At 62.0% G+C, this 13,621-nt stretch overlaps 2 protein-coding genes across 4 annotated transcripts; both read left to right on the top strand.

Annotated features, from left to right (window-relative positions):
- Window positions 1-900: 900 nt before the first annotated feature.
- On the top strand, window positions 901-6,103 carry GFUS (GDP-L-fucose synthase). Of its 2 annotated transcripts, none has more exons than XM_033126771.1 (11): window positions 901-1,054; window positions 2,073-2,229; window positions 2,567-2,681; window positions 3,768-3,896; window positions 3,981-4,054; window positions 4,275-4,408; window positions 4,530-4,594; window positions 4,903-4,969; window positions 5,086-5,165; window positions 5,354-5,453; window positions 5,729-6,103. In XM_033126771.1, exons 2-11 carry the CDS (start codon window positions 2,084-2,086, stop codon window positions 5,782-5,784), a joined length of 966 nt encoding a protein of 321 aa, XP_032982662.1. In that variant the 5' UTR covers window positions 901-1,054; window positions 2,073-2,083; the 3' UTR covers window positions 5,785-6,103. The 2 variants fall into 2 exon arrangements, with proteins under 2 accessions (XP_032982662.1, XP_032982663.1); XM_033126772.1 differs by having other exon boundaries at window positions 936-1,077.
- Window positions 6,104-6,250: 147 nt separating this feature from the next.
- Window positions 6,251-13,603, top strand: PYCR3 (pyrroline-5-carboxylate reductase 3). 2 transcript variants are annotated; one of them, XM_033126775.1, is made up of 6 exons: window positions 6,251-8,742; window positions 10,420-10,484; window positions 10,947-11,126; window positions 11,462-11,614; window positions 11,877-11,969; window positions 12,176-13,603. In XM_033126775.1, the coding sequence occupies exons 1-6, from the start codon at window positions 8,646-8,648 to the stop codon at window positions 12,356-12,358; spliced, it is 771 nt and encodes a 256-aa protein (XP_032982666.1). In that variant the 5' UTR covers window positions 6,251-8,645; the 3' UTR covers window positions 12,359-13,603. The 2 variants fall into 2 exon arrangements, with proteins under 2 accessions (XP_032982666.1, XP_032982665.1); XM_033126774.1 differs by having other exon boundaries at window positions 11,402-11,614.
- Window positions 13,604-13,621: the final 18 nt, after the last annotated feature.

Below are 13,621 nucleotides of genomic sequence, written 5' to 3'. Positions count from 1 at the left end.
ACTCAAGGGCTATGCACTTGTATACAGTTATAATCTAGGGGCTCATGAATGTGAATGTACTTATGGGCGGGATCTTGGGGAAATTCGTGTTAGAGGGAGAAGTCGCAGAAGGGAGCCTTGCTGACCAGGACCTCCTTCCTGCTGATCCCCCAGCCGGGGCACAGCGCTGGCCCTGGTCTGGGCAGAGAGGGAAGGGATCCTGCTGGAACCCCTGCTCCTTGGTAACGAAGCCCGCAGGCCTCCTCTCTGGGCCCCCACCCAGATTCCTTGGTGGCCCCTCCCTCCATTCACTCAACCGCAGCACCTGAGCCGGTACTCCCGGGTTGAGGAAAGCCCTCCATCCGTGGTGTGCTGATTACAAAGACGGCCCCCAATTCCCCAATCTTTTACAACCACGTCCTTTGCAGCTGCTCCCTCCGTACCGGGGTACAGTCTAGACCCGACCTGGAGTCCGGCCTGGGGGCTGCCTTTGGCCAGAGGGCCGCGGGAAGGCGACAGTTACAGTGCAGGGGAGCCGAGTAAGGCTCCTGCCCTGCCTGCGCCTTATCCCTCCTGGAAACCCGCAGCCGGACACCGCCGGGTCGCATCCCAGCCCTGCGGGCGGCAGAGCGAGAGCCCGCGGAGACCCAGGTCCCACCCAGTCAGCAGAGCGCCCGCCGGGCGACAACCGCCGCCCCTTCTAACTCAGGCTTCAGCGATGCGCGGCCTCTCCTCTCGCATTCCTCCACGGTCCCCAGCAGGGTCCTGCCCAGCGCCTCGGCTGAGTCAAGGCGGTCGTGGCCCGAGCACCCTGAGGCCACCTTCCCAGGATCCGCTCCGCAGGATCCGCTCGGCGGATGCAGAGCGGGAGAGAACTCCATTCTCTAGGCTGCTGCACTGTCCCAGACTCCACTTCCCAGCATCGCCCGGGCGCCTCGCGAGGACTCCATGTCCCAGAATGCCGCGGGAGGGTTCCCCGGCCCCACCTTCTCCACCTGGCCCCGGCGCGCGGCTGGAGGTTTAGCCAGCGCCGGAAGTAGCTCTTCCAACCCTGGGCAGGTGGGGTAGGGTGCAGGTGAGACGGCTCGGGACACCGAGGTAACCCCCGGGGGTCCCGGCGTGGCACGCCAGGGCCTGGACCCTGGGCGCTCCTTGACAGCCAGAGAGCCCTGAGCAGTGTCGGGATCCCAGGGAAGTGAAAGGGGGCCCACCTGCAAGATGTCTGTAGGCTTGGAGGGGTCCAGGGAAGGGATTGGGGTGTGGGAAGGTCCTGAGGGCTTGGGAGGGAACCCGTGGACATGGAGGTGGCCCCGGTCCTGTGAGGGGCTGCGGGCGTGGTAGGGAGCCAGGCCGCGGTGGGGTCACCCCCACAGGCCTGCTGCTGGACTGCTTGTGTGATCCGGAGCAGCGGATGTCTGGGCGGGGACCCTGCCCCGGAGTCAGAGCCATCCTGTAGGGGCCCAAGCTGATTTCCACCCCTCAGGATAGGGTCCTCGAGGGTGGTGGCGCCCTGAGGTCTGTCTAGTTCTAAGCCCAAAGCGCGACCTGCCCAGGAGGAACTAGGCTGGCAAAGGCTTTCAGGGAACAGGGACTGCAGATGGGCACTGCATTGCAAACACAAGTGCCGCCTCTTCCTTATCTGTAACATAGGGGTGTTGGCTGGGAGCAGCCCTGATAATTGGACAGGAACACCCAGCCCCAAGGTTGTCTGCCTCCCGTCTTGTCAGCTCATGGCACCCAGTGTTCCTTTTCTCAGCCCAGTGGGGGTTCAGTGTTGGGCCTGTTGGGTGGAACCTTGGACAGGCTCTCTTGGCTGGGTGGTAGCCCCAAGGCCCCTGTGCAGGTCTAGGCAGCGGGCTCCCTGGGGAATGGGGCTGGGAGGAATGACTCAGGCCAGCTGGGTCTCTCTGGTCCCCAGTAGGCCATGTCCTCTCCCTGGGGGTATCATCCTGTGCCAGTTGCCCAGGGAGCCCTGGGCCAGCCCTTGTGGGAGCAGTGCTAAAGGCAGTGACCCCAAGCAGGGGCATCTCGGGAGTGAGGTTCTGTTGCATGGGAGCATGATGGCCTCAGCTTCACACCCTTTGGCCCTACAGGTACAGCCGACATGGGTGAGTCCGGGGGGTCCATGCGGATCCTAGTGACAGGGGGCTCGGGGCTGGTGGGCAGAGCCATCCAAAAGGTGGTAGCAGATGGGGCCACGCTGCCCGGAGAAGACTGGGTGTTTGTCTCCTCCAAGGACGCCGATCTCACGTGAGTGGGCCCAGCCCTAGAGCACCCCCACATGCCCTCTCCAGACAGAGCTCCCGGCCAGGCCTGTCCTTGAGCTTGGTGGCCTCCTGTCTGCACCCTCCCCGCCAGGTGACTGGTGTGGCCTGGGTGTGTGAAGCTCTGTTCCTAGGCCAACATCCTCCCATCTTTTCCTGGAAGCCCACACCTTCACAGCAGCTGGTGTCTGAACTGGCCACTTTCCCTTTTGGCAGTCCATCCTGCCATCAGCCCTGCCCAACTCCTGTCCCCAGTACCTCAGCCCCAGGGTGTTAGTTCCTTTGGGCCTTCAAGTGACCTGGGATGGCCCGGCTCCCTCCAGGGACGCTGCACAGACTCGCGCCCTGTTTGAAAAGGTCCGGCCCACACACGTCATCCATCTTGCTGCAATGGTGGGGGGCCTGTTCCGGAATATCAAATACAATTTGGACTTCTGGGTAAGTGAGGGGCCCAAACAAGCACTGGGAGCCAGGAGCTGGGTTCTGGGAACTTTCTGGCTGGCTTCTCACATTCGTGATCTGGCCCTAGGAGGCCCCTGAGGGTCAGGGCTTGGCACAGCCTGGTGGGCGCCCCCAGTGACCCAAAATTGCGTTGAAGGCAGAGGAGCATACTCATGGGCCTGAGGGCATTTGACCTCATAGAAAAAGCCACCAAGCTGACCAGTGGGTGGCAGGAACTGAGAGAAGTCAGCATTCGCTGTGTGACTTGGAGCTGGTTGCTGCCTCCAGACCCTCTGGTCCAGCTGCACTGAGCCAGGCCTGCCATGCGCTCTAGGGTGCAGAGTTGTGAGCTGGGCTCTGGGTCTATGCGTGTGCCCTGGGGGGTGGGGCGCGGTGTACGGGGCAGGAGGAGAATGGGGCTCTGCCAGGCTGTACCTCTGAGGGTCAGCCCCACCGTCTCTGGGCAGCTGGCCTTGGCACGGTTCGGCCCTGCGTCAGGCACTGAGGCTCAGAGCCGATTCTGCTGAGGGGCCCCTGTCGCCTGGGGCTCTGCTCATCTTAGTCACAGCCTTCCCAGCAGCACATCTAGCCACCACCTCTCCCTTCTCCCCAGACCAGTCCAAATGCCCTGGCCACTTCATGTCCAGTTTCCAGAAGGGGAGGTGGGGCCCCGGCAGGGGAGGGCTGGGGCTGGCCAAAGGCTTCACTGCTCCTGGGCAGGAGAGTCAGTGGGGTGAACACCTCTGGGGCAAGTGGGTGGAGGGGCCCCTTCTTCCCCAGGGCCAGCTGCGCCCCAGCTCTGTTCTGTCCCAGGGCTACTTGCCCTGCCGTCAGCAGCCCCTATGGGTGGGGCCCAGCCTCTCCTCCAGGGCCCTGGGAAGGCAGACCCAGACCTCCTGCAGCCCTGGGAGTGGGGCTGCCAGCTGAGGATGCAGCAGGCCGGGAGGGTCAGACAGAGGCTCCATCTTGTCCCAGGGAGCAGTTAAGACAAGCAGGCTCAGGAACTCTACTCCGAGGAGAATGGGGAGGGTGTGTCCCCGCTTTTGTCCCTGGAGGGGCCTAAACCCACCACTACCCACGCAGAGGAAAAACATACACATCAACGACAATGTCCTGCACTCGGCCTTCGAGGTGGGAGCACGCAAGGTGGTCTCCTGCCTCTCTACCTGCATCTTCCCGGACAAGACCACCTACCCTATCGATGAGACCATGGTGAGAGGACAGGCTGGGTATCGGGGCGGGACGGGGCCGGGCTTGGGGCGGGGCCGGAAGCAGCCGCCTCCCCTTCTCCCTCAGATCCACGATGGCCCGCCGCACAGCAGCAATTTCGGCTATTCCTACGCCAAGAGGATGATCGATGTGCAGAACAGGTCCTCCTGGCACCCGCCCAGCTGAGGCCGGCCAGGAATGGGGGAGGGCCCGCGTGCCCACGGGATGGGGGTCCCAGAGGGTAGCCCTGGCCGCTCCCAGGCCTCATCTCCTCATCCCTTGCCAGCCTCTGATTTTTCCGTGTAGAGGAAGCGGGGGTGGGGTGGGCTGGGTCGTGAGGGGTCCCAGGATGAGGTCGGAGGAGACGCTGTGCCCCTGCAGGGCCTACTTCCAGCAGCACGGCTGCACTTTCACCGCCGTCATCCCCACCAACGTCTTCGGGCCACACGACAACTTCAACATCGAGGACGGTCACGTGCTTCCCGGTCTCATACACAAGGTGCACCTGGCCAAGAGTGAGTGCTCGCTGCTCAGCACACCAGCCGGTCACCCTCCTGTGGGGTCCCTGGGGCTCAGCTGGGAGGAGTGCCGGGGCTGGCACAGCCCCCTCTGACATTGCCCCTCCCGACTCTGCAGGCAGCAGCTCAGCCCTGACCGTGTGGGGCACCGGGAAGCCTCGCAGGCAGTTCATCTACTCACTGGTTCGTGCAGGAGGGGGCACAGCTGGCCCCAGAACGCCCCCCCAGGCCTGCTGGCTGTGGGGAGGGCTGAGGGTCTGGGCCAGCCCTGTAGGAGCAGTGGCCGGTCCTCACTGGGTCCCTGTAGGTGCCTGGCCCCACAGCTCTGAGCTCAGCGGGAGAAAGGACTCGGTCCCTTGGGGCTGGGCTGGCTAAGGACTTCCCACAAGGAGGGCCCCCCAGGCCCCAGTGGAGCCTGGGTATGCCCCCACTTGACGGGCGCGCTTGGGAGAGGTGACCTGTGGCCTTTGACCCCTCCTGTCCGACTCTAGGACCTGGCCCGCCTCTTGATCTGGGTGCTGCGGGAGTATGGTGAGGTGGAGCCCATCATCCTGTCAGGTGGGTACCCTGCAGCCCCAGCCCCAGCACATCGGAGGGAACAGCTGTGGGGGGCTGGGTGGCAGTGGGGCCAGGCCGGAGGCCTCACCTGGCCTTGGGCCTGTCACTCCCCACAGTGGGCGAGGAGGAGGAGGTCTCCATCCAGCAGGCGGCTGAGGCTGTGATGGAGGCCATGGATTTCCACGGGGAAGTCACCGTATCCTTCAGCTGTGGTGGGGCATGGAGGGCCCCCCTGCACAGGCGGTGCTCATGCTGGCAGCTGGAGGGCAGGGTGTGCTGCTGTCCCCGAGCTTCCCCAGGGAGAGGTACAGGTGGCCAAGGGCAAGCTGGAGGCTGGGGTGGGTGGGGCTGCCCCTTCTGCTGTGGCCTTGACCAGGTGCCCAGTTTGATACAACCAAAGCAGACGGGCAGTTTAAGAAGACGGCCAGTAACAGCAAGCTGCGGGCCTACCTGCCCGACTTCCGGTTCACGCCTTTCAAGCAGGGTGAGCCCCGGGCCCCTCTGTGGCCCTCCTACCCCCATCCCTTAGGACCTCCTGGCCTCTCCTTGCCTTTAGGTGACCACTGCCCCTCCCTAGGCCTCAGCTTCTTACTGCCAGCTGGGGGTGGACACCTTGCAGGTTTGGTCTCCAAACCCTCATTGGGGGGCAGGACACGGGTGCCTGCCGTACGTCACTGGGGCCCCTACCCTCCACACCTCCCACGGAGGTCAGTGCAGCCCTGGCCCTCACTTGCCTCCTCCCTCACCTGCCCTCTGCAGCTGTGCAGGAGACCTGTGCCTGGTTCACAGACAACTACGAGCAGGCCCGAAAGTGAAACACAGTGGTGGGGCAGGCGCCAGCTTCCCCCAGGCCCCAGCGGCCACTCAGCTGGCAGAGCCCAGTGACAGCCATCCTCACCCTGCCAGGAGTCGAGGGCACAGCCCAGCAACTTGGGCGCACGGTCCACCCCCTCCACCAGGGTGGCTCCAGCCAGCTATCCAGCGGGGCCACCATTCATGTCCGTTCTCAGGGAAACCAAGGCCTGACCAGGCTTGACACTTTGTTCCCTAATGCCAGTGTCCGGGCCCTGAGTGTGTCCACTTCAGGTCTTGTTCTCCCACTCCCTGGGAAACAATAAAGTGCATTTCACAGGCCTGGCCCCGGCAGCTCTGTGCCAGCTGTGCCCCACACCAGGCACTGTCTCCCTGAGCCTAGCCAGCCCCAGGACCTGCCATCCCCTGCTGACTGCTCAGCCCCTGAGAGCTGCTGGGCTAGGGTGGCCCTCTGTCCTTGGGGTGGCAGAAGCCAGAGACATGGAGTGGCAAGTGTGCAATCAGGAAGCAGGCAGGCCTCAGGGGTGAGACAGTGGACCGTCGGCCTGTGGGGGTGCAGGGCATTGCCTGCTGTGGGCGTGGCCACAAGCAGGCCTGGTGACCTGAACTCCCCTGGGCTTCCCCCCTGAGCTCCAGGACTTTGCAGAAAGAGGCTGGGTCTGGATTTGGACAGGCTGAGTGGGAGGCATCTGAGGGGAGAGTGGCAATTGGGTGGCTCAGCCTTTCCTGGGACCATAGGAGAGAGCTGGGCCAGGCCTGGCCCTTCATCTCCCTACTCCAAGGCAGCAGCTTGGGTGATGGGGCTGCCTCCCTTCTCCCACGGACAGTAACAGGTATCACCCAGGCGACCCTCTGGGCCTTGAGAGCAGGAAGATGAGTGGCACGGGCATCCCATTCTCAGTGGCAGCAGGGCAAAGTCCAAGCAGGTTGAGTGGCAGGTCCCCAGGCCAGCCAGTCACTGGGGTGTGGATCCAGGAGTACCCAGCTCCAAAGGCTCCAGGTCAGAATCCGCTAGACTGCCTCACCCAGGACCCAGGCAGCCTTCCTGGTCTGGGACCCACCTCTTGTCAGGGCCCCTCTCCCCCAGTGCCCTTTACCACCTTCATGCTGATGACTCCCAGTTTTCTTCTGACCCAGTTGTGCCTGCCACGTCCATTGCTTCGTTTATGCAGGCAGTATTGGCTGTCTTCCCTGTGCCAGACACGTGAATCCCAGTGTCTCTCTCTGAGCCCAGCTGATGCCTCACTGCACTCGTCACCACCCCCTTTCTCTTAGGCAAGCCCAGGTGTTTGTCCTCTGGGCCTTCCCAGGACTGAACCCGGAGCCCATCTCATGTTAGTTCCCCCCCCTTTAGGTCTCCTTCTCTGAACTCCCACCTGCCATGCAGAATTGCTTGTTTGCTTGTCTGGAAATACCTGGGAGGCCCCCTCTACCCCCAGGACTTGGAGCTCCAGAATCAGGGTGCCAGCCCTTTGTGAATGAAGGCTCTGTCCATGTTGGGGTTCAGGGAGGTGGTGGCGCCTGACTTGGAGCTTGTGCCAGCCAGGTGAGAATAGTGGGAAAGAGGCCCAGCACAGAGGGCCCTGGACACACCTGGCAGAACATATGTAGTGGCGGTGTGTCCTGAGAGTCCCCTGGGTTGTCCTGTATGTTTATCTTGCAGGCACTTTTTCCCCAGGCCCTCAGGCTGAGGGTTCAGCTGTCAGGTCAGCTGCTGCGTGGCACCCATCCCAGCCCACAGCAGGGCCACACTGCAAGGCCAATGTCGAATGAATTAGGGAATTTCATTGTTGAAGAGCTTTGTAAATGTCAAAGTAGAATTTAAAAGAAAACATTCTTAAAATGAAATCTCAGACTTGGTGAACAGTAAACAAACAGAAAAAACTGGTCTTATATCTTCAAGCCTTATTTTTCCCCCTGTCAGAAATTACAAGCACACCATGCTGATCCCCGCCTCCGTGTTAGTCTCTATAAGACCTGGCCAAGCACTCCATCTCGCGGGTCAGATCTCTGTTGGGGCTCAGGGAGGCATACCTCCTCGCAGCTCCCTGGGCGACCCACAGAAACCAGAATCTCGGGTTGGCCAGACACCTGACCACACATTTCACTGGCAGTGCTAATTTTATGCTGTCACCGGGAGCCCCTGCAGCTTGTGGGGTAGCTGACCACAGGCTCTCATCAGGCATATCTGCCCTTCCCGCCTGAGTCCACTCCCAGGCTCCAAACGGAGAACCAGGGCGCTCTGAGAAAGGTGCTCCCATCCAGAGAAACCGGCCTGAGACTGGCAGGGCCCCACCCACCAGCGCTTGACCTGTCATGATGACACGCCAGAGTCCGGACCTTGCCTGCCGGTCTTCCATCAGAATCAGGGCGCATGTCCTTCCTGGAAGTTCAGCTGCCTAGCGACCACCAATCAGTGGCCTCCCGGGCTCTGTAGCGTCGCCACGAGGGACACCACCAGGCACGCTCCGGGGTCAGAGGAGACCCCACCCTTTCCGACACTTCGCCTTTGAATGGATCTTCTCCATTTGGAAAATCAGGATCTGATCTGCAGACGCGCCCAGAATCCTGCCATGGCTCGCCATCACCCTCAGCACCGGAGCCCGAGTCCTCGCGCCACGTTCCTCCACGCGAAACGATTCAGTACGCCTCCAACTCTGCTCCGCCCAGTGACGCGCCCCGCCTAGGCCCCGCCCACAGGATTCCGACGCCTAACTAGAACCAATGAACAGCGAGGAGGTGGAACCCACTGCTCAGCGAGCCGTAGACCGCGGACCAGGAGCCAAAGGGAGGGGGCGGGACATGTGGTCCTGACAGCCAATGGACGAGCAGAGGGGCGGGGCTCGGGGCGGGCGGTGGCAAGATGGCGGCGGCCGTTGCGGCGCCCGAGCTGCGGTGCGTGGGCTTCGTGGGCGCAGGCCGCATGGCGGAGGCCATCGCTCAGGGCCTCATCCGAGCAGGTGGGTTGCGTGGGGGCGTTCGACGCTGGCCTGGGGGAGGGAGAGATGGGAATACCTGGCCGGAGCTCACCTGCCCACTGGGATGAAGCCCGCAGAGCCCTTGGGAGAGGAGCCAGGGGCCTCCGCGCAGGGGTCCCAGGGTGGAGCAGAGCTGGGCCGGCGTGGGCCAGGGTGGGACGCGGACCCTGCCCTCGGGACTCTGCTTCCTTCGGAGAGCACAGCAGGGGGTGATGTGCGGGGAGAGGCTTAGAGCCGGCTGTCCCCACTGTAGCCACCAGCTGCATGTGGCCATAGAGCGTTTGAACTGTGGCTTGGCTGATTTGAGAAGTGCTGTGATTGTACAGAACAAAATACACACCGAATTTGGAAGATTTAGCACCAAAAAGAAAAGTAACATTTTAATAGTCTTTAATATTGATTACGGGTTGGAAGAATAGTATTTTGGCTATACTGGGTTAAATAAAATATAATACAATTAACGTCACCTGTTTCTTGTCTCGTGTGACTACTAGAAAATGTGGGTACAGATATGGTTCGAGTGGTGTTTCTCTTGGACAGCACTCTCATAGAGGCTGGAAGCTCCCGCCAACTCACTGGCCTTGGTCTGCTTGCTTGACCTCTCTGAGCCTCCCATTCTTTTTTCTGTGTGTATGTCATCTCCACTCTTGGTGGCATGCTACAGGATTTCTCAACCTCGGCACTGGGGACATTTGGGGCTAGATAATTCTCCATCCTTCACATTGTAGAGTGTTTAGCTGCTTCCCTGGCCTCTCCCCACTAGATGTCAGTAGCACCCACCAAATGTGACAGCCAAAAAAAGTCTCCAGACACTGCCACAGTCACCTGTGGCTGGGTGGGGGATCTTCCTTAGTTGAGAACCTCTGGTTTACAGCAAGGGCTGATACTGCTGTCTTAATCCTCCTGCACAGTATTTAGAAACTTTACATGTAGATAATGGGCTGGCTTTCTGCCTTCAGCCATGTATCAAAGTCCAGAGAGGTCAAAATCAGTCACAAAATAGTTGACTACAAGTCTCAGGTGTTTTGCTTGTAAAACCCAGCAGTATGGCCTGCCTCCCAGGACTGTCTGGGTGCACCGCTGAGCGCAGTTCTGCTCTGCGCATGCAGTGCACAGTGGGTGTTACTGCCATGGTGAATCAGTTCTGGGTTCAGGTTTGGGGTACACTTCTGCCTTCCTGTTAGATATTACAGAACTCTAACCTCCCCAGCCCCATACTCCACAAACACAGATGATTTCTACCAAATGGGCACTTAGCCTCTGCTTGGACGTCTCAGCACAGACGCAGCCCCTCCCAAGGAAGCTCAGTGCCCTCCTGGGACTCCCTACCCAGTATGCCCCGCTCCTCCCAGAGGCAGAAGCCCTTGGGATCTGTCCTCACAAGACAGGGCAAGCTCTGGGCCCCTGTGTCCAGCAGAGCCTCTGGAGTCAGCAGCAGCAGCAGCAGCTGGTGGTGGCAGTGACTCCCGAGTAGAACTGGATGAGCCTGATTGCCTGGGCTGGGCTGCCCCAAGCACCCCTGCCATTCTTGGAGAGTCTCAGGCCAGCCAAGGGCCAGGATGGTCAGGCATGGCTGAGCCCAAGAGCCTTCAGTAAGGCCGGGCTGGCTCCATCCCTCCTTCCTCCTCGCTGACCCCCAGCCTTTGCTTTTCTCTCCAGGAAAAGTGGAAGCACAGCATGTGCTGGCCAGTGCACCAAGTGACAGGAACCTCTGCCACTTCCGGGTGAGCTGGAGCCTAGCTCTTCTGAGTTGAAGCTGCCCCCAGGGGCCCAGGGTGGCTCTTGGCTCCTGTCCGTCTGGGACCCTTCTTGGGGCCAGGGAAGTGCTTCTTATGTAGCTCAAGTTTCGAGACTGGCTGGGCTGTGCTGGCAAAGGGGAGGCCAAAGGCCAGAAGGAAAGTCAAGGTTGTTGAGGGCCAGAGCAGAGTGAAGGGGTGCATGCACACATGTGTTTGTTGTGGGCAGGGATGGGCGTGGGCATTCCCTGGGGGCGGAGGGCTCGCAGGTGCTGGCATGAGGCCTGTGAGGCTCAGGGTTGGGTCTGGGGGAGTCCTGGCGTCAGGAGGGTGATGGAGGCACTGGCAGTGGGAGAGACCCGAGGGAGTGCAGGACGGCCTCCAGCCGGGAGGGCCATGGTCTGGGAGGACACCCACTTACCTGGCCTGGTCGGGGCACTCCTGGTGCAGGCTCTGGGCTGCCGGACCACCCATTCCAACCAGGAAGTGCTGCGTAGCTGCTCGCTTGTCTTCCTGGCCACCAAGCCCCACATCCTGCCCACTGTCCTGGCAGAGGTGGCTCCTGTGGTCACCTCTGAGCACACCTTGGTGTCTGTGGTTGCTGGGGTGTCTCTGAGCACCCTAGAGGAGGTGAGTGGCTGCTGGGCTGCGGTGGGCCTGAGGCCATGAGCCCAGAGGGGCTGGGCAGCCTCAGACTGGCCCCAGTCTGGGCTCAGGATGGCTGGGACAGGTGGCAGACAGCTTCCTAGCCAGCCTGCAGAGCCGGCCAGGTGGCTGAGGGGACTGGGGTTCGGGTTCCTCCTGGTGCCGCCCCTGGGAAGCAGGGGAGGGGGGCTGACTTAGGTGTGTGCCCGCCCGGCAGAGCTGGCTCCCCAGGCTCCTGACTCCAGCCTCCTTCTGGCCAGCTGCTGCCCCCGACTGCACGGGTGCTGCGGGTCTCGCCCAACCTGCCTTGCTTGGTCCAGGAGGGGGCCATGGTGATGGCGCGGGGCCGCCATGCTGGGAGGAACGATGCCGAGCTCCTGCAGACTCTGCTGGAGGCCTGCGGGCAGTGTGAGGAGGTGCCCGAGGCCCAAGTGGACATCCACACCGGCCTCAGCGGCAGTGGCGTGGCCTTCGTAAGTGTTGTCTGCCCCCCTGCCCCACCAGGTCGACCCTCGGCAAAGCAGGGCCTCCCTGTGAGCTCTGCCTTCCCCCACTTCGCCTTCCTGGGCCTTTGCAGCCAGCCCCTTGGCAGACCCCTGGGCCCAGGCCTCAGCCCCGGCTCTGCACTGGTGGCCAGTACTCCGGGCTCTGTTCCTGAAGGTTCTAAGCCTTCTCCAGGCTGTGTCCAGCAGAATGTTGGCTTTGACACCGCCCCCCCGACCCCCACTCCTACAGGTGTGTGCCTTCTCTGAGGCCCTGGCTGAAGGCGCCATCAAGATGGGCATGCCCAGTGGCCTGGCCCACCGCATCGCTGCCCAGACCCTGCTGGTGAGTGACGGCGGCCCCAGGAGAGTGTATGGAAGGGGATGGGCCTGTCTGCCTCCTGGGAGCTGTGCACAGGGACACTGCAGACCCAGAACATCGGGGCCCACATCGGGGCACGCATGATGAAGCAGGCTACACGGGGGGGCTGAGCTGGAGAAGGGGCTGCCCGCCTCCCTCGAGTCAGCGGCCACCAACGCCCCTCTCCCCAGGGGACGGCCAAGATGCTGCTGCAGAAGGGGCAGCACCCGGCCCAGCTGCGGACTGATGTGTGCACGCCAGGTGGCACCACCATCTACGGGCTGCACGCTCTGGAGCAGGGCGGTCTTCGGGCAGCCGCCATGAGTGCTGTGGAGGCCGCCACTTGCCGGGCCAAGGAGCTCAGCAGGAAGTAGGGCGCAGGCACAGGCCTCAGACCATCGCCCCTACTGCCCAGAATGGCTCTGCTACCCCGTCCCTCCCTCCCTGCCCCTTCCCAAGGACTGTGGTTCTCTGACCCACAGGAGCCTCACCGACTGCACCCTGCCTCCCGCTTGGGGAAGTTTAAGAGGATATGACTCGAGCAGATCCCCTCACCAGTGAGAATTGCCCTCCCCTCCGCAGGCAGGAGGCAGCGTGGTGGTGATGGCCCACTGTAAGGGTGACGTGGCTTCTGAGGGTCTGAGCACTGGCAGTGCTGGTCAGGTGCCCCCCATGGCTGGCCAGTTGGTTGAGGGTGTGAACAGAGCCCCTGGCATGAGATCAGCCTGTGGGCCCTTCTGAGAGCTGTGTGACTGACTGCAGCCAGGTCGGGGAGCACGGGGACATATGGAATCTGCACAGGAGACCTCCTCCCCCTCAGTGAAGCCACCATGTCTGTCCTGTCCCTGGGTTGGCCTGTGGCGGCGGTGGTGGGTGGGGTGCTGTGTGCTCTTCCAGCTGAGGGTCTGCACCCGGTCCTTCCCCCCAGGGAGCCCCATGAGCAGATGGCTCCAGGCAGCTGCGGGCTGATCTAGATTTGGGAGGATAGGCTTTGGCCAACTGAGACTATACACTGGGCTCCAGCTGGGTGTGGGCTCCTCTTCCAGACCCTGAGCTCCTGGCAAGTGGCAGGTAGAGCTGGCCCTGGGGATCCTTCCTGGTCACGAGTCCTGGAGAGTCCTGTGGCCTGGCCTCTGATGCAGGACCTGGCTCTCCGGCACGTCCCTGACAGACCAACAGGCCGGGAACTGGGGCCTTTGGGTAGGGGGTGGGCCAGCTGCAGCTCTGTCCTGACCATCCCAGGCTCCCTAGAGGCCGCCCCACCTCACGCAGGCCTCAGAGGCTGGAGCTCCCCTGGCTTCCGCCCAGTGGCTGAGGCTGCACCGGCATGAGGTGAAGGGAGGCCTGGCTATCGGTCACGCTCTGCCGCCTACCAGCTGAGGCTCTAGGGAATGAATCTGCTGCCTGTCAGACAGGGCTGAGGCACCAAATGGTGGCCTCCCATTGCGCTCCCACTCGTTCCCCGATAACCTACAGCCCCATGCCCTCCCTGCCCACCCTCTTCGGCCTTGACTTGGTTCGCCCCTGACCCTGCCACTTGCTAGAAGGGTCAGACTGAGTCCATTTCCACACCTTTCTTGATCTGTGAAATGGCAATAAAGTCACTGTTCTGTGTAGCAGAGAGCGACCAATATTTA

The sequence above is a fragment of the Rhinolophus ferrumequinum genome, chromosome 14 (genome assembly GCF_004115265.2).
Source record: "Rhinolophus ferrumequinum isolate MPI-CBG mRhiFer1 chromosome 14, mRhiFer1_v1.p, whole genome shotgun sequence".
Classification (NCBI taxonomy): Eukaryota; Metazoa; Chordata; class Mammalia; order Chiroptera; family Rhinolophidae; genus Rhinolophus; species Rhinolophus ferrumequinum.
Note: the sequence above shows the minus strand (reverse complement) of the source record. Positions and strands in the feature narration are given on the sequence as shown.

Excerpts from the sequence above, each read along its gene's own strand:
- PYCR3 (XM_033126774.1), top strand. The coding sequence starts at position 8,646 with ATGGCGGCGGCCGTTGCGGCGCCCGAGCTGCGGTGCGTGGGCTTCGTG. Across the intron at positions 10,485-10,946 it reads GGAACCTCTGCCACTTCCGG|GCTCTGGGCTGCCGGACCAC; the intron begins GTGAGCTGGAGC and ends CTCCTGGTGCAG. Across the intron at positions 11,970-12,175 it reads TCGCTGCCCAGACCCTGCTG|GGGACGGCCAAGATGCTGCT; the intron begins GTGAGTGACGGC and ends CCCTCTCCCCAG.
- GFUS (XM_033126771.1), top strand. The coding sequence starts at position 2,084 with ATGGGTGAGTCCGGGGGGTCCATGCGGATCCTAGTGACAGGGGGCTCG. Across the intron at positions 4,055-4,274 it reads ATGATCGATGTGCAGAACAG|GGCCTACTTCCAGCAGCACG; the intron begins GTCCTCCTGGCA and ends GTGCCCCTGCAG. Across the intron at positions 5,454-5,728 it reads GTTCACGCCTTTCAAGCAGG|CTGTGCAGGAGACCTGTGCC; the intron begins GTGAGCCCCGGG and ends TGCCCTCTGCAG.